Source organism: Lytechinus pictus, chromosome 2 (genome assembly GCF_037042905.1).
Source record: "Lytechinus pictus isolate F3 Inbred chromosome 2, Lp3.0, whole genome shotgun sequence".
Taxonomy (NCBI): domain Eukaryota; kingdom Metazoa; phylum Echinodermata; class Echinoidea; order Temnopleuroida; family Toxopneustidae; genus Lytechinus; species Lytechinus pictus.
The window spans coordinates 18,468,197-18,495,780 of record NC_087246.1 but is presented as its reverse complement, the minus strand read 5'-3'; the positions used below and the strand labels follow the sequence as shown (position 1 = coordinate 18,495,780).

The 27,584-nt window shown below is 36.6% G+C and overlaps 3 protein-coding genes across 3 annotated transcripts; all 3 read right to left on the bottom strand.

Moving 5' to 3' along the window:
* Positions 1 to 4,655: 4,655 nt before the first annotated feature.
* LOC129274404 (protein rolling stone-like) lies at positions 4,656 to 12,119 on the bottom strand. Its single transcript, XM_054911221.2, has 3 exons — positions 11,930 to 12,119; positions 9,057 to 9,303; positions 4,656 to 8,456 (listed from the first exon to the last, which is right to left on the bottom strand). Exons 1-3 carry the CDS (start codon positions 11,999 to 12,001, stop codon positions 7,948 to 7,950), a joined length of 828 nt encoding a protein of 275 aa, XP_054767196.2. The 5' UTR covers positions 12,002 to 12,119; the 3' UTR covers positions 4,656 to 7,947.
* Positions 12,120 to 14,187: 2,068 nt separating this feature from the next.
* Positions 14,188 to 17,203, bottom strand: LOC129274416 (protein rolling stone-like). Its single transcript, XM_054911231.2, has 3 exons — positions 16,771 to 17,203; positions 14,987 to 15,227; positions 14,188 to 14,714 (listed from the first exon to the last, which is right to left on the bottom strand). The coding sequence occupies exons 1-3, from the start codon at positions 16,933 to 16,935 to the stop codon at positions 14,188 to 14,190; spliced, it is 933 nt and encodes a 310-aa protein (XP_054767206.2). The 5' UTR covers positions 16,936 to 17,203.
* A 473-nt stretch (positions 17,204 to 17,676) lies between these two features.
* LOC129274427 (protein rolling stone-like) lies at positions 17,677 to 25,804 on the bottom strand. The gene is made up of 4 exons (XM_054911242.2): positions 25,495 to 25,804; positions 22,927 to 23,161; positions 19,460 to 20,378; positions 17,677 to 18,554 (listed from the first exon to the last, which is right to left on the bottom strand). The coding sequence occupies exons 1-3, from the start codon at positions 25,582 to 25,584 to the stop codon at positions 19,846 to 19,848; spliced, it is 858 nt and encodes a 285-aa protein (XP_054767217.2). The 5' UTR covers positions 25,585 to 25,804; the 3' UTR covers positions 17,677 to 18,554; positions 19,460 to 19,845.
* Between the last annotated feature and the right edge of the window lie 1,780 nt (positions 25,805 to 27,584).

Below are 27,584 nucleotides of genomic sequence, written 5' to 3'. Positions count from 1 at the left end.
ATTCAAAACTTCTGCACAGGATTTTAAAACTCAATAAATATGCTAATTTATGCACATTTTTCAAAATTAACATTTATTTATTGACTGATTTTGATTTTTTTGCTTCAATCTGGTAGCGCTTCATGTGGTTTTTACACAGAATTTTGATATTTTGACTAGAGAAATTTGATGCTAATTTAAGCGAAATTGAGTTATGCATATTTAAAAAAAATTCTCATAAAATGCTTCTTTAATTGTGGACTGATTTTGATTTTTTTTTTTCATCTGGTAGAGCTGCATGAGGTTCACCAAACTTGTACACAGAATTTTGAAATTTGATTAGAAAAATATCTATGCTAATTTATGCAAACTTTATTCGTAACCACAAGAAATGCTTCTGTATTTGTTGACCAATTTTGATTTTTTTTTCATCCATCTGGTAGAGCTACATGAGGGTCACCAAATTTCCACACAGAATTTTGAAGTTTTGACTAGAAATTTATGCTAATTTATGCAAAATTTATTCATAAATCACAAAAAATGCTTTTTCTCCTATATTTGTTGATCAATTTCAAATGAAAGCTCTTGGTGGGGATACAAAATTTCAACACAGAATTTTGAAACTCATTAAATATGCTAATTTATGCATATTTTTCAAAACTCACAAAAAATACTTATATATTTGTTAACTGATTTTGACTTTTTTTTTTGGTTCCATTTGAGAGCTACATGAGGTTCACAAAGGTTCTTCACATAATTTTGACTAGAAAATTATTGATGCTAATTTATACAAAATTTATTCATAAATTACAAAAAAAATGCTTCTAAGTCATTTCTTCATCAATTTCAATTCTGTTTCCTCAATTTATGTCACCAATATAATTCACTAGTGTCAACTGGATTGAAATTAAAAATTTGTTCAATTTCATTGCGAGATGCCGGATGAGCTCCACATCATTGATGTGCTAGTTTTTCTCAAACTTTTGTTGAACGTTTTTTGGTTGATATTCCTGTTTACCTGTTTACCATTCAACTGTTTCATTCTCCTGTAATGAAATTGGAGAATATAGAGCATCAGGAACTACTTCTGTTAAAAGTATGTCTTCCTTAGACTGGGCACTTGAAGCGCACTTGCAGTTATCAGCCACCTTGTTCCTGAGTTTCTCCAAGCTGGCTAACATCCATTGAAACACCACACCTCCCACAGTCTCCCTGAAAACGACTAGCCCTACTGTCCATGGATGACTAAAGTCCAACACCCAATAGATGTAGGGGTGTCCATCCTGATCAGTGCCTCCCAGGGCCCAGTATATTACTGCAAAGGCCAGGTATGTACAGCCCACAAAAATGGGATAAATTATGCGGAAGAAGCGGCTCAGCCCCCCCCCCCACAGCATGGGGGGGCACCAGCAAAAATATTGAGTCATTTAGTCGGCACGCGAAGCGCGCTCAATAGCCAGGTATACTAACCTAATAAGAGACATGAACCGTGCCATTTAAGGGATATGTATCTCACTGATCAAATAACGCAATTTTTTTATATTCAGACCTAAAAAAGTGACATAAACAATTTTTGTAATCATGGTTCGTACCATTCTCACTTACAAACAATGCGAACACTGCGTGAGATGCAAGTTTTGTATATATTGATCCAATAGAACAGACATTTTTAAAGGAGAATGAAACCTTTAGAACAAGATAGCTTGTGTGAAAACAGAAAAATCAAAGAAACAGACCAACAAAAGTTTGAGAAAAATTTGACAAATAATGAGAAGGTTATGAGCATTTGAATATTGCGATCACTAATGCTATGGAGATCCTCACATTGGCAATGCGACAAAGATGTGTGATGTCACTTGTGAACAACTCCCCCCATTACTTTAGTATATATTTCACTTAAATTGCCTCTATAGGAGGGCAAGTAATACAGATCTTTAAAGAATATATCATGGTTAAAGAGTTTGTATCACCATAAGAAAAAGCAAAAAGAGACATTTTGGGGGTATTTTATAGTCCATCAAAGCATTGCCAATGGGAGGATCTCCATAGCATTAGTGATTGCAATATTCAAATGCTCATAACTTTCTCACTGTTTGTCCGATTTTTCTCAAACTTTCGTTGATCTGTTTCTTTGATTTTTCTGTTTCGACAAAAGCCTACTTATTCCAGAGGTTTCATTCCCCTTTAAGGACTATTTTTCAGGAATTCATGAAGAGCATACATATCTCACCATTGTCATCTAATGCGAGCGCCATGCGCGTGACTTTTTTAGAATTACACCTCCGCACTGACATGAATCACTTTTTGTAGTATTGTAATCATAAACATGAAACGTATCTCACTAATCATATTGCAAGCGCAAAGCGCGAGCTATTTTTTTATAGTCAGACCCGAAGAGGGGCATTCTAAGGCTTGTTTGTAGGAATCAATTAAGACCATACGTATTTCACAGACCAAATTCATGAAGAGCAGACATATCTCACCAATCCACTAATGCGATCATAAGCACGGAATGGAAATGTTTTCTATTCAGACCTTAAAAGAGGGCAATCACTTAAAGTAGTCGTGAAAAAGAAGCACTTGTACTACATAAAATTATCAAAGCTCGAAGTGCGAGGAAATATATTTGGTGTATATTGACTTGAAAACGGGAATTTTTAGTACCATTTTATCCCCTTGATTGAACAGGATTATATATCTCATCAATACTTGACTCCCGACATAACAGCGAAAGTCGGATGTTATATGAGTAAATATAGTTAAAGTTTGTTTGGTAAAGACACCTTTACACCGGAGGAAGTTCCCGAAAAAAAATCCTTGGGGCGTGGTGCCAATTTCGTTATTTTCGAAAAATGTGAAATCGTCCGTGCATGCAACGTCCGCGCCAAGTCCTCAGATTGGTGACATCCAAGATTTACCACTTCGACCAGCAGTTGTTGCGTTCTTTCCGTGTCCGCTACGTAGATGCCCGGCGTAGATGCTACGTCTACGTTGATGGAGCTGTTAGTAGGTCCTAAAGAGGTCCGTCCTTTCAGACGGCGCTCGATCCCGAAAAGAAGTGAAAATTGAAAACTTTCGTATATATTTCACATCCGATTGTGATGAACATTTAAATGTTTTGCTCTTATTTAAATCAATTTTAGTTAGGGGTACACTAACATATCATTATTCATAGTTTCCCCATGTAATTCACCAATAATCGCATCGAATCCACAATGGGGTGTTTTCTTGGTGACCCGACAATTGCTCCGCCGACATCTGATCCGCCGACAATTGCTACGCAAAATAAGACAATTGCTCCGCCGACAATTGCTCCGGACAATTGCTCCGCCGACAGTTGCTCCGTCGACACTTGCTCCGCCGATATGTGCTCCGTCGACACTTGCTCCACCGATATTTGCTCCGCCGATATTTGCTCCGCCGACATCTGCTCCGCCGAAAATTGCTCCGCCGACAATTGCTCCGCCGACAATTGCTCCGCGACAATTGCTCCGCCGATATTTGCTCCACCCAAAATTGCTCCGATTATACGACAATTGCTCCGCGACAATTGCTCCGCCGATATTTGCTCCGATTATACGACAGTTGCTCCGCGACAATTGCTCCGCCGATATTTGCTCCGCCGACATCTGCTCCGATTATACGACAATTGCATTAACATCTTATTTCTCCAAGTTGGTCTATGTTACGGAATGATAAGAAATTCATCCTGATACAAATTGTTTTGTTGTTGTTTTGTTCTTGTTATTCGTTAATGTTTTATTTATTTTATTCTCCCCCTATCATCACAGCTTTCTGCTTAAAAAACAAAACAAATTGTTCTCCCTGCCGCTGCCACTTGAAAAATTGTAACGGAGAAGGGGAATGACACACTCCCCATTGAAATTGTGAATCTGGATTTTTGTTCATATATTATTATCATTGGTTTCACTCCGGTCTTGAGCGGGGAGAGAATTTGGGGGGGGGGGGGGGTGCTGGACACAATGTCTCTTCTGCTTTCCAGCAACTTATACACCATACATTCACGCGGGCTCTCTCTCTTTCTCGTTTTGTTCTTTCACGTTGTTTATTTTTATTGGTGACCGCTTGATTTATTGTATATTTATCAGTATTACAATTTTTATCAATCATTTTTATTTACGTCTTGGGCCTTATCTACCCTTGCACTTTTTTCCTTCAATTTGTTTCAAACGAAAGTATGATCATCACTGGCGTACAGATTGGGGAGGGGCGTGCTAGGGGTCACGGATCCCCCATTCTCCCTACCAATGAAAAAAAAAAGAATAAAGGAAAGGAAAATAAATGTCATCCTTGTCTGGCCCCCTCCATTTTTTGTTGTTGGCTCATTACGCTACTGGTGAGTTACTAAAAAACTAGACTTCGGTTGTATTTTTGTTCTATTCTGTGCAATAGCGACAATATAAATATATTATAATAAATGAATATATGTATGTATATCTCTCATTACGTCTAAACAAATAATGTTATTTTTAAAAGACAATGATATGTATACCAGCAATAATATAGTTACAAATTCATGAAACCCAATACGCATCTCACTGAATTTATAATGCGAGCACAAAGCGCGAGCTGTTATTGACCTGGAAAGGGGACATTTATACGCCTTTTTAAAATTGTAAACATGAAGCATATCTTTTATTTTTGGATTATTTTTTAAAATTTAATTATCCTTTTTCTATCAGTGAAGAAAACAATCATGATCAACATAAAACAAAAAAGCAACTCACTATTATATACAGTATTATCATAATCTAAAAACCTACGGTGTATATGACATGATATGGATGTGGAGACCAGACTGAGAGCACTGTGTATACGAGAGAATATGGAAACCAGAGTGGAGGGGTGTGCCGAGAAGGTGACATAACATGTAGCCTTTCACAAGTTGGTATTTTCTTGAATATTAATTTTTACTTACTGAATGTCTTGGTCATGTTTGTGTGGGACAAAATTTGCCGACAGTAAACATTTTGCGTGACTACAGTACAGGTTTTCGACAAATAAGGTGGGGTACCGTTGAATTTCACCTGTAGCAAATGTTTCCACTTCGGAGCAAATTTCGCCAGTCTGAGCGATTTTGACGCTAAGAATGGGGTATGTCTAATTTGTTTGTACTGTTATAACATGGAGCTATATGGTTATAATAATTACATGAAAACGCGTATTTTTTCCCCATTTTAATCACCAGGCACGTAATAAAACTTACACAAATGCTCCCCCCACCATGAATAAGTATTAAGAATATCTATCCCTTAGTGCTTACCCCTTTTTTTCTATTTCTTTCTATATGCATGTATCAGGGGCTGCGGAGCCGGGGGGCTTTAGCTTTAGCCCCCCAATTTTCAAAAACCGTGTACAAAAAAACGTAAGAATGACCATATGATTGTGATTTTTAGCATGGACAGCCCCCCACTTTTGACTCAGCCCTCACTTTGAAAACCGTTCCGCGGCCCCTGTGTATGACATGTAATATATCATGCAAGCATAGTTTAAGTTTACTTTGTAAATTGACGCCTTCAGCCTGTGCTACAAATTATTGTTATGCGTATGAAAGTACGAATAAAAAAATAAATAAATAATTGTCACATTATCGGAGCAATTTACGGCGGAGCCATTTTCGGCGGAGCAGATGTCGGCGGAGCATTGTCGTATAATCGGAGCAGATATCGGCGGAGCAATTATTGTCGCGCAGCAATTGTCGTATAATCGGAGCGATTTTCGGCGGAGCAAATATCGGCGGAGCAATTGTCGTATAATCGGAGCAGATGTCGGCGGAGCAATTATCGGCGGAGCAATTGTCGGCGGAGCAATTTTCGGCGGAGCAGATGTCGGCGGAGCAGATGTCGGCGGAGCAAATATCGGCGGAGCAAATATCGGCGGAGCAAGTGTCGACGGAGCACATATCGGCGGAGCAAGTGTCGACGGAGCAACTGTCGGCGGAGCAACTGTCCGGAGCAATTGTCGGCGGAGCAGTTGTCGTATTTTGCGTAGCAATTGTCGGCGGAGCAAATGTCGGCGGAGCAATTGTCATGGAACCGTTTTCTTGACCGAGTGATTACAATTCTGGCTTGAACCATGCAGAGTCATATGTTAATTCTAGACATGACTGTCAAACAACCTCAATGATTTTCAAAGTTAAATAAATAATTATTGCGAATAAATTGAGAGTATATTCACTATGGTCTTATTATGTCGCTCGAATGTCTTTTATCAAATTCACAAGAAGAATATGTACCCGAGTCACACATCTTTGATATTTTAATATCAAAACTGTTGTTTCAGAAACTAGGTTTCAAATATCCTTCTAGTTTGCCATTACTCAGACGAACTTATGTGAAGCAATACAACGGATCTACTTTCCTTTACAAATCAGTAATTGATGTATATAACATAATTATCGTAACAATCCATTAATGCGCATGCGCATGCAGAATTAGTGCCTATACCCCATACCACCCCCGGATACCACCAGGATAAATATTTGGTTAAATACGTTCACCTGTAAATTGTCCTTGTACTGACATGTCATGTGACATTTTTATGTCACAGTCATGCATACTGGCAAACCGAATCCAGGCGGTGTTTCATCAATAGTTTTGTCCAACAAGTTGTTGGATCTGACAACTTTCCTTGATTCTGATTGGCTGAGAGCAAGGAGCTGTGTTGGAAGCTCCTTGCTGAGAGGCACTGTAACTATGGTTACTGTCGGATAAAACACTACTTGTCTGATGAAATGTCCGACAAGTCCTTTCAATAAACACTCCCCAGGCCGACCCCCAAAAATGGTTTATTAAAACATGCGTCACAGCCAAAAGCTGAATAAAAAACATGACAAGTTTCGAAAGGATATGAACAGTAAACGGAACGACACTAAAATTACAATTATGAAATCAAATATGTGCAAGATAATTGCTTCTGATAAAACCAGGGAATAAATTATTGAAAACAAATTATGGATTTTTAAGTGCATTGAGGAACGTTATACACAAATTAATGAATGACAAACTACTTTAAGGCAGATTGCACATTATTTGGAGTCAGTTTCATATATATGACTGAAGCATTATTTTGATGACAACCATCCCCCTTGATACAGAATCTTAGACTATATCATGGGGCAGGCCTACCGAGGACTCACTCTGTCCCTTCGAGCCAATTAGACAATTAACCGGTCCATCCAACAAGTACTATCCATAGGCTACACTTATGTCGGATAATCACTGGGTCACACAGGAAATATCCCCGGGGGGGGGGGTTAAAGGGGTGTTTTTTCAGTTTTGGACGCGGTCCGCGCATGGACTCGTTAAGGGTATAAAAAACACCGATTTTCAAGAAAAAGGGTGGTTTTGAAAGACTGGTCAATGATCAATCGCGGGGTCAAACGTGTTTAGGGTATGGTTTTTTCCCCAAGCTTTTTCCCCGAGGTCATATTTTGGCGACAACTTGTTTAGGGGCCAAAATGTGTAAATAAAGCCCGCGAGAACCTTGTTTAGGGGGTATTTTGAACACAGAGAAAAACTCGTTTAGGGGGTGTTTGGAAATTCCTTGGTCACGCGTGTGTACAGCAATACATTTGACTGCCCCCCCCCCGGGAAATATCCCTAAACTTTTAAGGGGGGCTTATCCATATTTCATTAATTTGAAATTGATGTTTGGATGAAGTATATGCTTTTGTACAACTACCTTTAATGAGATATCCTCAGAAATGACAAATCTATAGGAAATCTATCCTTGATAAGAAGTATATTGTAGATTTGGCATACACAAGAATTAATGCCTGTGATAGAACATTATCGTTAATGATGCATGTGATAGAACATTATCGTTAAATGACGGATACTTATTTATACAAATGCCTTAGAGGTATTTCTAGAGCATTTCAAAAGACATTGTGGCAGCATTCATAGTCCAATCCCGACAAAATCTCAAGAATGCCTTTGATGAAAGTCAAGAATATGAAGCGACGGTAGCTACTTCTGTCAAAGGAATGACTTCCACAGATCGGACCCTTGGGGCGCAGTTGCAGTCATACGCGACCTTATTCCTCAAAAGCTTTAGGCCTGCTAACAACCACTGAAACACAACAGCACCTATGGTCTCCCCAACAACGACCAGTCCTATGATCCTGGGACGGCTGAAGTCCAAAAGACGATAGATGTAGGGGTGTCCATATGGATCAGTGCCTCCTGCAGCCCAGTAGATTGCCGCAAAGGCCAGGTAGATACCGCCCACGAATAACGGATAGATTACGTGGAAGAAGCGAATCGGTATTGCCGTCACCATGAGGTCAATAACCATGATGATACCTGGTACAGCATGTATGTTGATGTTCTCTGCTAGTTTGTATGTCGGTAGGTCATAACCGACGGTTGGCCAGAAAGATACGGCGATGAGTAAGGAGATGATGATACATATGCTGAAAAGACACCACTGTAGTCTGTAGAGGACAGGTGGTTCTGAATGATGTAAAAACAAATAATAAAAATAGACAGTCATATCATTTTAACTCTATTCTTCACGGTGATGTAACCAAAAAGAAAATATATTCGACAGATGTTAATCGTTTGATCAGGATAATATTGCTTAGGCTACTTATCAGAAACCAGGAGGGTGTCTCATGAAAGTTTTCAGCTCTGACTAAATTGCCAGTGTTAATTCTTCTTGTTAATGTTTCAAAGTAAAAGTGTTTAATGACTTTACAGACCACCTATTTCTGCAATGTCATCTTTTCTGTCTCCTTTTAATTCGTTTCTTCATGTACCATCTATAGCTAAGGAACAATTGTAACATTAAGAGGTGATCCCAAGACCCCCCTCGAATTATGTACAGCAGCCTATGGGAGAGGGTTGCTCAAAACGAAATCGCCGAGCACGCCTCCAACCACTTATTTTGTATAGGTGTGCATGGTGGTGATTCTGATTTTTATTGATTGATTAATTAATTGATTTTTTTATTTATCGATTTATATATTCTATTTCATTATTATTGGGGGGGGGGGGGGCTATATAAGGATAGGGGCGAACAGTGGCAGGCCTATGGTTTCCAGACTCACTCACCATTGTGGTAACTGCTGAGATACATGCCATACCATTGGTAGTAGGCATAGTCCGCTACCGCATTGAGGAAAGCAACGATGAGATAGAGTGTGGTTAGAACTAAGTTCCAGTCGGATAGATAGATGAAGATCTTTAACCCACTTACTCCTGCGATGGAGGTAGAGAGGTGAATCACTAAAAACACAATGAGGTAGGTCACTATAAGCAGGCGGTAGATCACAAATGACAACTTGGCATAGGTGTCACACTGTATAGAGAAATGTAATTGAAACCAGCAGGATAATATTTATTCATAATAATCATACAGTCAAACTACAATGTAATCGGTTTTTGTCTCACCTGCATAGCAGAGTGAGACTATAGGCGCCGCTTTTCCGACGGCGGCGGCGGCGTCAACACCAAATCTTAACCTGAGGTTAAGTTTTTGAAATGACAGCATAACTTAGAAAGTATATGGACCTAGTTCATGAAACTTGGCCATAAGGTTAATCAAGTATTACTGAACATCCTGCCTGAGTTTCATGTCACATGACCAAGGTCAAAGGTCATTTAGGGTCAATGAACTTAGACCATGTTGGGGGAATCAACATCAAAATCTTAACCTAAGGTTAAGTTTTTGAAATGTCATCATAACTTAGAAAATATATGGACCTAGTTCATGAAACTTATACATAAGGTTAATCAAGTATCACTAAACATCCTGCATGAGTTTCACGTCACATGACCAAGGTCAAAGGTCATTTAGGGTCAATGAACTTTGGCCGAATTGGGGGTATCTGTTGAATTACCATCATAACTTTGAAAGTTTATGGATCTGATTCATGAAACTTGGACATAATAGTAATCAAGTATTACTGAACATCCTGTGCAAGTTTCAGGTCACATGATCAAGGTCAAAGGTCATTTAGGGTCAATGAACTTTGGCCAAATTGGGGTATTTGTTGAATTACAGCCATAAATTTGAAAGTGTGTTGGTCTAGTTCATAAAACTTGGACATAATAGTAATCAAGTATCACTGAACATCCTGTGCGAGTTTCAGGTCACATGATCAAGGTCAAAGGTCATGTAAGGTCAAAGAACTTTGGCCACGTTGGGGGTATTTGTTGAATTGCCATCATATCTCTATAAGTGTATTGGTCTAGTTCATAAAACGTGGAAATAAGAGTAACCAAGTATCACTGAACATCTTGTGCGAGTTATAGTAGTTTTCAAAATCAGCACTGCTGCTATATTGAATCGCGTGATGCAGGTGAGACGGCCAGAGGCATTCCACTTGTTTTTTAAAGATATCTAATGATGATTCTAATGCGCCAACAACTATGAGTACCATAGCACTTTCCAATAAAGAAAAGTCATAATCTCGAAGAAAAGTAATATCGAGGGTATTTGTAAGAATTACACACATGAAGTACTTGGAACAGTTCTGTTTCAAAAGTATTAAGTGTAATTATACCAATGCCCGAGCAAAATGATGAAGGGTAATCCTATATATTTTATGAGAGAGTGATATTCGGGCGGCACACTCTTAAAATTGTTGGGCAAAAATGCCCAACTTTTAATCAACCCTGGGCAACATACTGTCCATACAACTATTGGCTAAAATCTGCCCTAATTGCGAAATGAAAACTAATAACTGGGTAATAAATTTGCTCAATTGAATATTAATTGCCCAGAATATATATATTTTTACCACCTTATATTACCCAGCACAGTGGACAGTATTTTGCCCAACATTTCAAGTGTATAGCTAAAATAAATGACTAGTCAAGCGATACATTTCATCCATTGATTTGATTAGGACCTATGTGACAATTTTATAATGGTTATTAATGATAATTTAGTTTATAACGCGTTTGTATCCAATCTGCAGAGCACCAAAGGTGCTAAATGTCACGATGGTTAGTATATTGTCATATCTTTACCCCATGCGCAATCCTGGTGCGCAAGCGTTTAAATCATTGAAGATCACTGCCACTACACCTTGGTCGAGTGAGCAAAATCGTTGATATTTTTTATTTTGATTATTTGATCTTTGGCTAAAGAAACAATCCCATGGCTGAGATTCGAATTGAGGCGGAAGTCAGAAACACCAGATGTTTCAATATCGGATATTGGCAGTTAAAATAATTACTTTTGGAAAAACATAAGTGTTTATATCATGCCGCACTCTGCAGATGGTTAATTTTAAGTAATTCATAAACTGAATAATGATGATCATTTCCATTATTTTCAATTACTATGATTACCCTTATTATTATAAATATCATCATTATTATAATTATTGATCATGTTGATGAAAGAATTGTGCTTTGAAAATATTTTCCATTACACTTTATTATAATGACGATTCTTTTTACGATTTTTAAAAATAGGATCTTGGTTTGAAAAGGCAAACAGGGATCATACAAATAACTTGAACTTAGGCCTGGCCCTTTATTGTGAATTAACATAAAATAAGTAGTGCCTCGTAAAATACTTATATTTTTCTTCACCTTTCCCTATATATTATCTGCTACTTTTTACACTCTGCTCCGATTTAACATTACATATTCCTACTATATACCCATATTTCTCTTTATGTATCAAACCTAATCTCACTCAAATTCAATCTCTGTCCAGTAAACGAATGTATGTCAGAACATGAAACTCTTGTAATTTCACAATCATTACGATAAAAATTATGATCTAATTATTCACTACACAATCAAACCAGAACCAGGCGTAAATCATCAAATTTAGCCCGATTCAAAATCATAATGACGATTCAAACTAATGAATTGAATCATTGTGAAGTTGGTGTAGAACATACAGACATCAAAAGTCTCGACATGATCATTCAGCAATATGAAGAAATTATTAAGAGTATATTTACCAACGGTCTGACAATGTTGCTCGGGTATCTAGTGTCAAAATCACAAGAACTACATGTCTCTGAGTCACACATCCTCACATTCTTTTGTTAGAGATGTTCTGATGACATTAATTTCTATGTTGCCACACCCTTATGGAAGCTTATGTGAAATGTTACAGAGGATCAATTAAGCGTCCCTGACGAACTGAGCATTGAGATATAAACACGTTATAATTATATTGGAAACCAGCCACCAGGAGAAATCTTGGGATAAATACCACCACCTGGCATTGTGCTGGCAGTAAGCATATCGGGTGACACAATGTAGTACTATGCTGAAAGTCACGTGACCATCAATACCAGTGAATACAGTCCAATGTCGTGCTTTACATTAATTATTCATCGATTACCATCTACTCTCCAATGGATTTTGTCAGATTTTAAGTATCTTTATCTTGTGAACTATCTCAACTGAGGGTGATTTAGGGTGCATTGTGCAATTTTTTAAGCAAATTTGGGCATTATTTCGAATAATCTAAATTAAGGATCAAAACTCTAACAAAACAGTTGAATTTGATTCCTCTTTGGTATTTCATGTAAAGGTAGTGGCCTGTTAAAAAAAAAATAAGATAGAAATAATAAGTAAAAATGACACGGGTTTCTAGGCTCTCAGGCCTCGAAAATAAGAATTAAGCATAATTATGCTTTATTAATTTGTAAAGAATAGTTTACATTTGCCCTACATAACCTATTGTCAATTAAAGGACAAGTCCACCCCAATAAAAAATTGATTTGAATAAAAAGAGAAAAATCCAACGAGCATAACACTGAAAATTTCATCAAAATCGGATGTAAAATAAGAAAGTTATGACATTTTAAAGTTTCGCTTAAGGTTACAAAACAGTTCTATTCACATCCTGGTCGATATGCAAATGAGGAGACTGATGACGTCATCCACTCACTATTTATTTTGTATTTTATTATATGAAATATTCTAATTTTCTCCTCATTGTCAAGTGAAACAATGATTTATTCTTCACTGAATATGTGTAACTAGCATTGTTTAATACTATATTGTTCAGTCAAGTTGGTCCTTATTGTCAAATCTGTAAAAAATGAAAAATTGTATAATTCAAACAATAAAAAACAAAAGAAATAGTGAGTGATGGACATCATCGACTAGCTCATTTGCATGTCACTGAGTTGTACACCTCACTGTTTTGTAAAAAATAATCGAAACTTAAAAATTCCATAATTTTCTTATTTTACATCCGATTTTGATGAAATTTTCAGCATTATGCTTGTTTGATTTTTCTCTAAGTTATTCAAATCAACATTTTTCTTTGGTGGACTTGACCTTTAAATTTGCTTACCCAAGCATTATATTACAGGAATAAATTTATTATTCTTCCATGTTTCCTACTACTTCTTATGTATCCTTCCTCCGCTGTAATCGGAGATCCACGGTATAATTATACTGCATCATTAATTTTGCGCTAAATATTTTAAAGTGAGAGTAAGGCAGAGCGAGAGAGATAAATTTTATGCAAAAACTTTAGGACAAGTTGGTTGAGGTAGTTTTTGCATGGAGGAATCGATTAATACGCTGTTGGGTAGAAACAGGACAGAAATGGCAAATTGTTGTGGTTCTTGATCGTTGTAAATGTTCAGAAATAAATTATTGCAATTCATCGTCTTCTTTTATTAGGTTTAGGATTGTTTTCGTGTGAGAGCTAAACGCATTTTGATATGTTATTGTTGCTTACACTTTGTATTTTACTTTGTTAATGATTTCGCAATTCAGTCTTTGGCTGCTAATTTGTTTTCCTAATAAACCATTTCAATTAAATACAAAATTTTCATAAATGGGAATTTTCATATTCAGTGGTTGAGCTTCTATCGAAGTAATCATCAAATTCAGTCAAAACCTCACTTCAACAATCCAAGGATGATTATTACGCCTCTGCTACATTATCACCCACGTACAGTACAGTGGAATAGAAATATCTGTTCATTCGTGACTATGATAAACTTCATAAGCTATGAAATCAACTCTCAAGTGCAAATGTTATAGTACTTTCACTATCTCCATAGAGCTTCTACATCTATGTATTTAAAAAAATGAAATGAAAAGCAAGCTTTCTGTGGCAGAGAGGGAGTTTTCATGCAGGTGGCATTCGTTTGGGAAAAGATGTAGCCTATCGCGATCTCTCGTTAAAGCACATATCCCTTTCTTTCTCCACACTTGAAGTCAACGGAGTCCACTCTTATTACTTGCTCTATTCACTTGTCGTTCCATATCTTGTTGAGACAGCTTGAAGCTCATCGTCTTCTGTTCTTTTTTCTATCGGACAACATTTGCATTTTGCAAAAATCTTCTTCCGATAAAGGAAGAAGAGCGTAAAGAATCCATGAATAAGGAACATTCCAATAATTTCTCCTGCTACTACAAATATCAACCGGACAGGATGCCGACCAAAGTCCAGAAAGACGTATATATAGTGGTTACCGTAGGGGTCAGTTCCTCCTGCTGCCCAGTAGATGAGCGCGAAGATGAGGTAGATAACGCCGTAAGCGAGTGGGTAGATGATGTGCTCAAAACGGAGGGGCAGTGTGACGATACCGACTTCGAGGACAGCGATGATGATCCACATTCCGTGTAGATTGATGATGTCATAGGCTTGAGTTGTTGGCAGTATACCTGTCACGATCACCCAGATCCAGAATGTGATACCTCCAACACAAGAAGATGATAGAGAGATGTTAAAGAAAAGCCATTGTAGCTTAAAACGCCACGGAGTATGCCCTGTAAATGAAAGGAATAAAGGCAATGTTATGGAGAATCATATTGACGGCAGTAATATCGCTCATGCTAAGTCCATTCTTTACTTCAGAATTTTGTGTATTGATAATTTAATATATTTAACTGCAATATCCGCTCATAGACCATTCAAAGCGCAATAAATATAAAACTAAAAATCATAAAGATTGTCTTTACTTTGAATAGTTTTTTTTTATGTTGTTGTTGTTCATTGGCTTGATCTGAATGCTTTGATATTTTCCTAATTGCAAGCCTACCTGTCGTAACAGCAAGAATCCATCCTCTGGATTCCTTGTATACATCAATAGCTACGTTCATAAACGAGAGAAGGAGGTAGATAGTGATACACACGTAGGTCCAGGTTTCGAGGTAGATGAATGTTTTGGCGCCAATTCGACCACTTATTTCCCGCGCCAGGTGATAGATAAGGAAGACAAAGGAGTATCCAGCCACTCCGAAACGGAATAAAACGAACAGGACGATTGGACATTTTGCACACTGAGGGTGAAAAAATAACAAGAAGAAATGTGAAAGATAAAAGAATCTTCAACAAACGAGATGAAAGAATTGCTTAGGAAGAAGTGTGCATCCTGTGCCATGTTTATATAAAACTTATAGGCCTATACACTAACACAGTAAAGAAATATATTGTGCGAACCCACATCATACTTCTCCGCCTTTCTTTCTATCTGTATGTTTGCCTCTCTCTCTTTCCATTCAATCCTTCCATCTCAGTCTATAACACAATTTTCTTCATGATGATGAAACTATATTTTCCCTGTCCAATTTCAGACTATTCACATTTCTATTTTCACGAGAATCTTTAGAAACAAGTAGGATTCAAAACTGAGCATGGAAAGATAACGTTCTGTTGTATACATGGTATATGCAGAGCGAAACACAAAGTGGATTCTGCTTCAGTTCTACTCAAGTTTTCTCAAAACGTTTCACAGCGCCTACCTTTTGGAACAATTTAGACACTCATATAATCCAATCGCCCTTTTTGTATTCTTTTTAATGTAGGCTGAAAAAGTTTATTACAATTGTATGCTTGCCATTAGGTAAACACTTTGCTCGAGTGACTATCATGTAGAACCACTGTAAGATGTATTTATTCCTCTTCACTTGATTCATCTTTCTTTATTGCGTAAGGAATTTTTAATTTTTTTCTGGAAACCTGTTTACAAGCTATGCTTTTTAATATGTTCCTCATATTTCACGTAATACATACGTGAGTAAAAACAGATTGACACCTCAGAAATAAATATGTCATGAATGCATAATCGTTATATATAGTTGGAAAGAGTATCTTCTCCCAAAATGTTTATACCATATTTTTGTTGTATGTCTTCACGCTTGGATAATCAGTAGGCATTCTTTGCAGTGATGTAAATTTCGATTTGCGCCAAAGTAAGGCATTACTCCAATGAATGAATCCAGATGGCAATGATGTCGTAATCCTACATGAGTTCATAAACAAATATGCTAAACCATTTTCAATGAAATTAATTGCTACCCAAAAGTGTTTATTAAAGAATAATAATGTTAATTACTGAGAAGGTGTGTTGAAATGGATTTTAATGCAACCCTTGTAGGATTATGACATCATTGACGTCTGGATTCATTCATTGTAGTCATGCCTTACTTTGCCGCAAATCGAAATATACATCACTGCAAAGAATACCTCCTGGTCATCCAAGCGTTAACACATACCACAAAAATAAGGTTTCGGAGTTTCAAATTATTTGGGAAAACATACTCTGGTCATATTATAATAATTATGTGTTTAAGGCCCTTTTCCCTTCAATTGGGGATTTGTGAGTTGTCGTTTTTTTTACTCACCCGGTATATTACTTTGCAAATAAGTGAAAGTAATTTTCATTATTTTCTCATTTGCTAAAGATGCACGTTTTTTGTGGAATGTGAAACAATAGATCAAATAAAAAATCAAATCAAAGTTATAACAAACGTACATATTAATAAACGCCTTTCCCAATAAATTCTTATGCTGTAACTCATTAATGGTTTTGTAAATACTTACCATGGGTCTGGTGAAGTCTTTATGGCAATCATGATCGAGCTTCACCTGTCCCAAGTCTACAGAATGACATCCATGCACTAGGACATCTATGAATTTTTCATCGCTGGTCGGTGGCAGCGGTTCCACCGAAGGGGGATCAACTGGTCTTGATGTCTTGGATCCCATCTTCTTTACTTAGATTGTGTGGTTCGAATATGTCGAAGTAGAAAGTTAAGTTACATAAACTTTAGATGTCTATTCTTGTGCGTATGTACGCAATATTTTGTTTGATGAACATGTCGAAGCTGGAGTCGTTTATCAGTCTAAGGATATTTGACAAAATGTAAGTTGAAGTATGTTCGTGAGAATTTTTTGAATGAAGAATCCTATTTCTGTCCCATTAATGTGATTTGCTGACAAATAAATCCAAAAAAGAAGTTTTTATTGTTTTCAAGAGCGGTTTCCCGCTAGTGCTACCCAGTTCTCCAAATCGCGAACATTCAATGCATTACTGACGAGCAAGATTTTTTGAAAATATTTTTGTTCAGAGCTTTCAGCCCTGCTATATCGTGTAATTCAAGCTCAAGTGCCCCAGATGTACAGGTATATAGACACTTGCTTTTTTGAACCAAGAGAAAATGATGAAGGTGGTTCGCCAAACTTATGGTCAAGGAAATTACTCGTCGTGAAATAGTTTTACTCTCCATATGCATTACTCTGGGTGATATACTCTCTCCAACGAACTCGCTTACATAAGACCAAAGCAAGGATATCCTTGGTACGTATGAAACTACATATATAATTATTACATTCAGCTTCCATTTCACTACGGTTACTTGGGATTAGCTTACAATTTTTTCTCTTCTTTTTTTCCCAGGGGAAGGGGGCAAAATGAAGAGGCCTTTGTATATTTCACTGGTTTATTTGACAGTTTTCTTTATTAACATTATGATAAGCACACCGTGCTACCATGGAGCTACTAACACGTTCAAACAATAATACAGTAACAACAAGACAAATGATATATGATGATGGTGTGTACAAAATAAGAAAAAGATTTTGTTCCTGCAAGGTATCCGTGTCAAATTGGAAGTGCAAAATGTCATTCACAATAATGCGATAAGATCGATAATGATTAGATTGAAGTAAACATCAATTATTTCATAATTAAAGTAGAAGTTTAAAGTGACGATGGCTAATAAAGTGACGTACAGAACAATTCCATTTCACCTTAAAATCGAATCTGTGATTGATTTCCCCTAGTACGAACAGAATTAATTCCCGAAATTCTCCAAAAATACTTTCCAAAAACGATCAATCAGCCTAAATACATAGTTTAGCAACACACCTTAAAACTTACCGCTCAAGTTTATCTTCGAAATTCAAGTTTTTAGATACATGATGACACATTATTTTATTAAAAGATTGCACACATGGTTGTCTATGCGTGTCACCTATCTAACTTGCTTCATAATAAATATCTACTTAATGGTCCTCATAAAAATCTGTAGACCCTATTTTGAAGAAATATAATTCATCAAATGAATTTCATTTCTTTAAAATCAAATTCGTTTAAGTGCTCAGTCGTGCATGCTAAATCTACGGAAGAGTTCTTCGATGGCATCGAATGCTAAACAATACATGATGGTAAGCTATACGATAAGCTGTAGTAAGGTCCCTCCTAAGAGTCCGTCCTACCAGATAATACAATCAAATAAATGGCAACTTGCTTAGGTTCGCTTTCAAGCAAACCGCTTTCTATATAGAGATGAAATTATTCTTAAAAATACATGTTCAATTTCCATCTGGGATATCTGCTCGGTGTAAAAATGGCAGAGGTAAAAATGGCAGAGGTAAAAATGGCAAAGGTAAAAATGGCAGAGGTAAAAATGGCAAAGGTAAAAATGGCAGAGGTAAAAATGGCAAAGGTAAAAATGGCTGAGGTAAAAATGACAGAGGTAACAATGGCCAGTCTTAAACTCCCATGCCAAAAAGTCCAAAAGCCCCTCCATGTACAGCAGAATAAATAAGAAAGGTTCTGAGAAGAAATTAAGAATTATAATGTTGGACTAATGGAAAGGGTAACATTTCTAGATCTTACTTTCGATCTTCTGCACCAAATTGATAACACTTGAGTTGGTATTTTTTCTTTTTCTTGGACTTACATCTCATGTCAAATCGCTCTTCTAATATTCAAATTTAAAGCACACTTTGAATCCCAAGTATTATACTTAATTCATTAAAGGGGAAATTCACCCTGACACATAAAGTTTATTGTAATAGAAAATAATCAAAATGATATTTTTGAGGGTTTAAGGAAACCTATCAAAGATTTAAAAAGCTATTCGATTTTTATATTTTAATGGTGACGTCATTTGCGAGCAGTTTTTCCCATATATGGTGTAATAACAATATCAATGAAATGTCATTTTCTTAAAAAAAAATTAAAATGGTTATTATTGTACCTTAAGTATATCAACATACAAATCATTTCACATCCGCTCCTGAAAGATTTTTTTAGCATGTCATGATCTTTACCTCTATCATTTTTGCCTCTGCCATTTTTACATCTGCCATCATTACCTCTGCCATTTTTACCTCTGCCATTTTTACCTCCGCCATTTTTACCTCTGCCATTTTTACCTCTGCCATTTTTACCTCTGCCATTATTACCTCTGCCATTTTTACCTCTGCCATTTTTACCTGGCACCGGGATATCACTGGCCTACCACGTCTTCAAAATATCAGGCAGGTATCGAAGAGGATTGAATATCGCGCACTTCAAATTAAAGAGCATGATATACTATCAACTCTTAGCATTGGCTTCCTCTGCTTCTATAAGTCCTTATTCCGCCCAGTTTACATAACTATTACTTATTTTTTATCGCTACTGCATGGGACAACCACTAATGTTACGATATAAATCGTAGGTCATCAAATCAATTATAAGTCTTAAAGTGAAATGTAAAATTGAGATTGATTACTAGTCCGCTTCTTGGAAAAGAAAAGGTCAACTGATCGGTGATAATTATATCAATATCGTCAATCGATTGCTTATAAATTTCTTGCAAATTGGTTTGAACATTTCCATGCATTCTATCTGTTAGGAAGTTCCATAGCGGATCCAGTCGGTCTACCACCAGCTGAGTTGGTTCCATCAAGAGCGGTGTAAGATGGATTGTTTGAATGCGTTAGCCATTCCCGAAGAAGGTATAGTCCCTTGACAACGACTTGACACAATATGGTAGCTGCTATCAACTCCACGCTAAAGATAATGGCTTCGCGAGGATCATCACCAAAATCTAGAGATGGGTAGATGAATGGCAGGCCCCATGGGTTGGTACCACCAGCCTTCCAGTAGATAGCAGCGAATGTCAGGTAAGCAAGACCGAGGAAGATGGGGTATATCACATGGACGAAGCGGATGGGAGTGGATGTGGTTAAGAGGTCTATCAGAGCAAAGATTGCTGGTAGGAGATGAAGGTTGATATTCCTCACCATGTTGGTGAAGAATATCTGGATGGTAGGTGTGGTGTAATAGAGAATCCAGAAAGTAAACGTAATCACCACTGAACCGTTGAGAACGATGTTGAATAGAAACCATTGGAACTTCAGACGGGTTGGTGTACCTGTATGAAGAGAGAAAGAAAAATCAAATATTTAGTTATATTTTACTCAGTATTCAATAACTTCGAATAATCTATACATGCTCACAAGAAGAGTCCTTCCTGATACTATATGAAAGTGTTTAGAGCTATCAAATCTTAATCCAGTGTATGTTGCATTTATCATTTTCAATGTAAATGATCTGGCTTCATTCTTCCATAAAGATGTGGACAGGATAAAGAATAAGCAAAAAGAGAGAGAGAGAGAGAAAGAAAAGAAGTCGGGAGGAACGGATATCAGTCTCCATATCAACAACTCAAACTTAAGTGATTCATGCACAGACACACACAGTATATCCCATACCCTCTTCCCCTACATAAGATCCACCCACAAACCAGTCGACCCAACCCACACGTACAGTCTGTCACATATTTGCCTGCAGAGATCGACACACTCTTCCAACTTGATACTTCCTTTTTTAATACATCACGCACCCATATCAACCCAAACGATCACATTAATTAACACACTCCCTATTCAAATTTCCGCACCAACACACATACACCAGCCCTCCTCATATACATCTTTAGAGAATCAACCAACACCCTTTCATTCACACTCCTATACCACTCCAATTTAAACATTCTAACACCCACACCTATAGAATGGTGCTCGCACATCCTCTCTTACATGTGCACCCAAATAGGATTCACACTCCAACACCCACAAGGCCTACACAGTTTCTTACAGTCTCTTTAACACACATACACCAGCCCTCCTCATATACATCTTTAGAGAATCAACCAACACCCTTTCATTCACACTCCTATACTCCAATTTAAACATTCTAACACCCACACCTATAGAATGGTGCTCGCACATCCTCTCTTACATGTGCACCCAAATAGGATTCACACTCCAACACCCACAAGGCCTACACAGTTTCTTACATACACATACAGAGTTACATCCACACAACTTTGAAATTCAATTTAACCTTCCACACGCACGTACATCAACCCAGAAAATTTTAATCTCCTTAACACAAAGTACTCATACTAGCTCCCACACACGCACACACACCCACACACCTCTTTTTCATACATACAACTTTAAACCAGAGTACCCTTTCTGACTGACATACCTATATTACTTACATGAACCCTCTAACACCTATTTCTTAAACACACACCCACTGATGCACACCCCAGTATACACCCCCACCCACATCAATGTGCATCCTAACACCCTTAGGGAATCACATTCACTCAACCTCTCATCCCCTTCAAACCCCTTCGAACACAGCGCACACGCACCAAAGTACTACACACACTCTCATCCACTTTCACCCTCGTATAGCCATACCTGTACTAGCAAGCGCATACTCGTTTCTCATTTACACCCACATCATCACGTCCTCCCACTTCACTCTCCCACACCCACATCCCTTGCCACCAGAGAGTCATGAATCTCACTCCTTTAATTCATATTCATCCTCCCATAACCACACTCACATCCATGAAGAGAGAGTGCACAGGCACGTCCAACATAACCTTTATATACACCCCGAGAGAGACACACAATACCGCACACCCACATCCAAGCACACCCCCATACCCAAACCCTCATACACGGATACCCTCTCTTATTAGGTGACTTTCTTGATAGACTTCTAATAGGAAAGTTGTAAAATCAGAAGTCAGATTACCTCACAACCTTGAAAGATCTATAGTATTTAATATTAAAATTGCTACCCAGTAATCCCTTATTTCACCCGTTCCAATAAAAAATGGCTACAGTGAAAACAGATATTCATCAGCTACCGATTATTTAATCGCTCTACACAAATCAATTAAATGAAAGTAAAGCCGAAATAACATGCTTTGCTCAAGTGCATTTTCGTTTAAGGAATTCAATGATCCGTTTAACAGTCCTGTCTTTCAAGAAGAAAGAAAAAGAAGTCATATAATTCATGAGGCCCCGAACTTTATTTCCTTTTCTTCTGCCTGTCATACCAGCATGTTTATCTGATTGATATCTGCTCAAGAAATTGATACAAATATCCCTGAAGACTGAAAGACAGTAAGCCAAAGACTGAATATTATTTCCATCAATACCCAAGGAAAAAGTATCTCAGCGCGCACTTAAACTTGGAATCAAATGACAGCCTTCTACCTCCAAAACCAACCTTCGATTATAATATGATTCCCAAGACGATGCAAAAAACGATATATAGGTAATAAATATATTCAATTTAATAGGATATATTCTCTGAAAGGGAATATTCCACACCCATTCTAGAAAAAAAATATGTTCGGTTATTGGATCTTTGTTACAATCAAGACCGTTATTCCCATGATATCTTCAAAATGTTTTGTGTAAATTTTATTCTTGAAAATCCACAAAAAGAGTGCACTAAATTCTCAGCTCTGAAGTTCAAAGTAAAAAAAAAAACAGTTTGGAAACCGAAATTTAGAAAATACAGAAAAGTGTCCCAACGAATAGCCCTGTGTTTATTTGCCTAAATTATGAAATATTCCACCTATATACAGACCAAAATAATGTTCTTACCTTCAACTAAATCTCCCCTTCTTTTGAAGAAGAGATAGGCATCTATTAATGTGTTCGTGAAGGAAACCAAGACATAGAGGTTGAAGAGAAGGTAGACCCAGGTAGTAAGAAAGATGAAGGTTCGAACCCCATCGAAGCCATTGATAGTTGTCACCAGATCAAAGATCATATACGTGTTGAAATAGAGGAACACGATGCAGCGATAGATGAAGTAGAGCACAACGTTGATACCACACTATATCACACAACATAATAATAAAACACCTGTCAGCAAGTATAATAACAACACTACAATTTCAAGAATATAAAGTTTGACCATTCCTACCTCCATGGTTTGACCAATAGTATCGATAAATACTGAACAATGTGAAAGTATTTATTGACCAAACTGACCAGATTTAGTTCACCATTCTCCCGGACCATTCTTTTGGATCAGACACACATATTGGCCAACATTTTAGTTGAAAATGTAAAGTTATCATATAAAACGACAATAATGATTTGCAAATACTCGTAAAGATTATCATGACGACGGTGATAATACTACGACTCCTCCTTCTCGACCTTGCACTACTGTCACAAAAGGTATTCCAAATTTCTCGAGAAATATGTAGGTCTAAATAAGAGTATATATATAAAAAATACACTATTTATTTCGTCTTATCAGTGTAGGATTTACCTTTTTTACAGTTTGGAAAAAAAATAAAAACATCTGAAATACCAAATATCTCAATTTGTCCTAAAATGTTACACCGGATCCACTTGAATACTTTTTATGTTCTTGATTTAATTAAGAACATGCATATTTAGTAATACATCTATGAAAAATAATATTTCATATAACAAAACACAAAGAAATAGTGTGTGACGTCATTAGTCCTCATGCATTTGCATACCAGTTTCATTGTTCTATAACTGTTTTGCGAAATTGAGCGAAAGTGAAAGTTTCTTATTATGTATATCCTATATTATCATAAAAATACAAATATCTCAAATACCAAATATCGCAATTTGTCTTAAAATGTTACATCGGATCCACTTGAATACTTTTTATGTTCTTGATTTAATTAAGAACATGCATATTTAGTAATACATCTATGAAAAATGATATTTCATATAACAAAACACAAAGAAATAGTGTGTGACGCCATTAGTCCTCATGCATTTGCATACCAGTTCCATTGTTCTATAACTGTTTTGCGAAATTGAGCGAAAATTAAAGTTTCTTATTATGTATATCCTATATTATCATTATCAACAACAACATCATCATGATCATTTTTGTTATTGGTATTACGTAGAGAAAATAGATCTGTTCACCTGGAGAACGGTTTTACGTCCAGATGAAGAGATTTGTTTTCTCTTTATAATTTGACTTTTAAGGGCGTAGGCGGAGGGGGGGGGGTGCACTCGATGTACGTGCACCCTCCCGCTGAAGAAGAGGAGTTCTGACAAGCAAAACGAAATTTGTGCCCCTTCTTTTGCTTCCAAACTTTTAATAGTTCCACCTCCCCAATATGTGCACACTCATACCACTTTAGTTCCGCCTCCCCAAGATGTGCACCTCCATGCTCAAACCAGCCTACGCCCTTGATTTTCTTCCTAGATAAATCTAAACATGCATCAGTTTGTCATTGTTATTATCATTATCAAGATTAGCTTTTCAAAAATATATACATATACAAGCAGTTACAAAACAAAATGAAAAAGACAGCGAGAAGCAGAATGAAGGGGGAGAAAACTTAAAATAAAGTGAACAGTTTCCAATTCATGCGCTTGTAGTATATACACACGAATATTCGAAGAAATGGTATTTCTAAATATTGCATAGGCCTATTGATATTCAAACATAAACTTGCTGATGCTTTAGTATGCATATTAACAATTTCTATATCTAAATTTTCTTTAATGGGATTAGTGAAACGGAAATAACAGCTGATTCATTTTTTTATCGATTATACACAATGCATGAATGAATAAAGCATCTGGTTCCGTACCGTAACACGTGCTCACAATTCATTGTTAACAATTTTAGATTCAGTAGTAATAATGTAATATATCAATTTCATTTCTATTGTACTCATTTCATCACACACTCAAATCATAAATCATGAATGTGAATATCAATTATCTAATCTTGCTAGACAGTCACTTAAATATGTCGGAGGATAATGATAACAATATCCCAATTGTTTAGCGCATTCCCAATCTAATCACTATCATCAATGAATAAGAAGTTATCATTTTAGTGATATTACAGTTTCTTTCCGTGAGAGGATAGAATACATCGTGTTTTTATGAATACATTTTCTTGCATGCCTCTTGCAACAATATTACAATGCAACATTATTTTTTTAATTTGATTTCTACTTTGATCCCGAATATGTTCTTCATTTACATGCGTGGAAGCCAAAATACCATGATTTCCAGGGATAACGTTTGAAAATATTATTTGATGATAGTTTTTTGGGGTGACGTGTTTCAAAAAGTTAATAAGAATAATAAAATAAAAATAATTCTGTTGAAAATTAGCAATTTTTACACTGAAATACATAAAAAAAAGCCTACCTGGGGTACATTGATACTTGGTGAAATATCAGGTTGAAATCCAAAATCCGAACATTTTAGAGACCAACAGGCCCGCGATGACGCTTCCATTTTGTTATCACAATATGACTACTATTCTTCAACAATATCTCGATTCGAATGATGACTAGCTTATCAAGATGAAACATGGACTGATTAATATATCCATCCGAGTTTGAATGATTACGACAAGCTATACATCATAATCTTTAATATCCGGCTTATATAGAACAACCGAAGCGTATACATATTGATATCCGATGCGTGCATTTATCATCCACCAGCATTAGACACTGTATGCCAAATGGTTTGGTGTTAGATATGGAGCGAATTGATTTTTTTAAAATTATTTTTTCTTTTGCCATCCACCCAATGTGGTTCGCCACCACAAACCAATGGTGGAAATTAGATATTCACACACTCAATAGTTGGTGGGGCCGTGCTGAAGAAAGCTAATACGTTTTGAAATCTTATCCCTTTGTCTTATATGTTTCAATAATTTATTTCACGACTGAATGTGTTCCAATCTATTTTAGTATGTCTCATATGGCCTTGGTTGTAAAATTTATAATGTCATTTGCATTCTTTTAACATTATTATTTTCCATTTGTTTGCACACAAACTCCCCCAAAGTGGAATATTTAGTTGCAATGCGATTGCTAAATGAGCTATGACCCTGCGACCCCTTGTCAAATTTTCTTTAACTTGGTAGCTAAAGATGCATGACTTTGAAAGAAATATATCATGACGTTATGACATGATAACTGCAAATCTGCTGCCGTTATTATCGTTTTATAGGCCCGACTAGCGCAGGGGCCGCGGAACGGTTTTGAAAGTGGGGGGGGGGGGGGGGCTCAGCCAAAAGTTGGGGGGGCTGACCATGCTAAAAATCACAATCATATGGTCATTTTTACGTTTTTGTACACGGTTTTGGAAAAAAGTGGGGGGCTGAAGCCCCCCAGCCCCCCGGTTCCGCGGCCCCTGTAGCGCCTGTGCTAAATGGGGACATATAATTTTGTAAGAATACGGATTTGCTTGACTATGTCATCCATATAACCCTGTTGTAAGAGTGAAATATTATTCAAAAACGTAATTTTTATGAATTATAGCATTTCATCTGCCATGTAGGTGATAAATATTGTATTTTGACATTCAAAATAGCCTCTACAAGCCCTAACTAAATTATTATGTAACATGCGTATAGTGAAACTAATTTTCACAAGAGTGAGAATCATAAAATGCATTTAACTGTGATGTACGAGTAAAAATATTGTATTAAACATGATTTCTAACTAAATACATCACATATTGGTCATGGAGGTAATGGTGTACATTGAAATCCAAAATGGCTGCCAAAGGTCCTAAAAGTATTATATACATTGTAACTTGGGACATACAATTTTGACAGAATTTGGTTTTGCTTGACTACAGATATTGCATATAATTGGGATGTAAGAAATATTGTAAGAAATATTGTCTAAAACCATGGTTTCTAACGAGATATATCATCTTGTGTAATTAAGTTGATAAATGCTGCATTTTGAAATTGAAAATGGCCACCATAGGCTCTTTAGATAATTTTCACAAAATGGCATATATGGCGACCATTTTGAATGTTGAAATACCGTATTTGTCACCTAAATTATATAAGATATGAGATATTTTGTTATAAATCATGTTTTTAGACAATATTTCACTCATACAACACCATTTAGTCAAGCAAAGCCAAAATCTGTTGAAATTTGTTCCCATTCACATTGTACATAATACCGTAAGGGCCTGTAGTGGCCATTTTGACTTTCAAAATACAGTATTTTATCACTTAACTTGCAGAATAAATGATATATCTTGTTAGAAATTATGCTTTCAGACAATAATTCACTCATGGATCACGTCTATTACTTGCATTTATGGTGCTCACTCCTGTGAATATTCAGAGCTATAGCTCTATGGAATATTGGTTTCCCAGTTCGCATTATACATAATACAGTCAATGTATATGGCGGCCATTTTGAAAGTCAAAATACAATATTTAACACAAACTTGAAACCTGAATGATATATTTCGTTAAA

Coding starts and splice junctions, on each gene's coding strand:
- LOC129274404 (XM_054911221.2), bottom strand. CDS start 12,001: ATGTGTGACTCAGAGACATGTAGTTCTTGTGATTTTGACACTAGATAC. Junction 9,304..11,929: donor GCAACATTGTCAGACCGTTG/GTAAATATACTC, acceptor TTCTCTATACAG/TGTGACACCTATGCCAAGTT. Junction 8,457..9,056: donor TCTCAGCAGTTACCACAATG/GTGAGTGAGTCT, acceptor TACATCATTCAG/AACCACCTGTCCTCTACAGA.
- LOC129274416 (XM_054911231.2), bottom strand. CDS start 16,935: ATGGGATCCAAGACATCAAGACCAGTTGATCCCCCTTCGGTGGAACCG. Junction 15,228..16,770: donor AAGACTTCACCAGACCCATG/GTAAGTATTTAC, acceptor TTTCACCCTCAG/TGTGCAAAATGTCCAATCGT. Junction 14,715..14,986: donor GATTCTTGCTGTTACGACAG/GTAGGCTTGCAA, acceptor TTTCATTTACAG/GGCATACTCCGTGGCGTTTT.
- LOC129274427 (XM_054911242.2), bottom strand. CDS start 25,584: ATGGAAGCGTCATCGCGGGCCTGTTGGTCTCTAAAATGTTCGGATTTT. Junction 23,162..25,494: donor CAAGTATCAATGTACCCCAG/GTAGGCTTTTTT, acceptor TGTGTGATATAG/TGTGGTATCAACGTTGTGCT. Junction 20,379..22,926: donor AAGGGGAGATTTAGTTGAAG/GTAAGAACATTA, acceptor CTCTTCATACAG/GTACACCAACCCGTCTGAAG.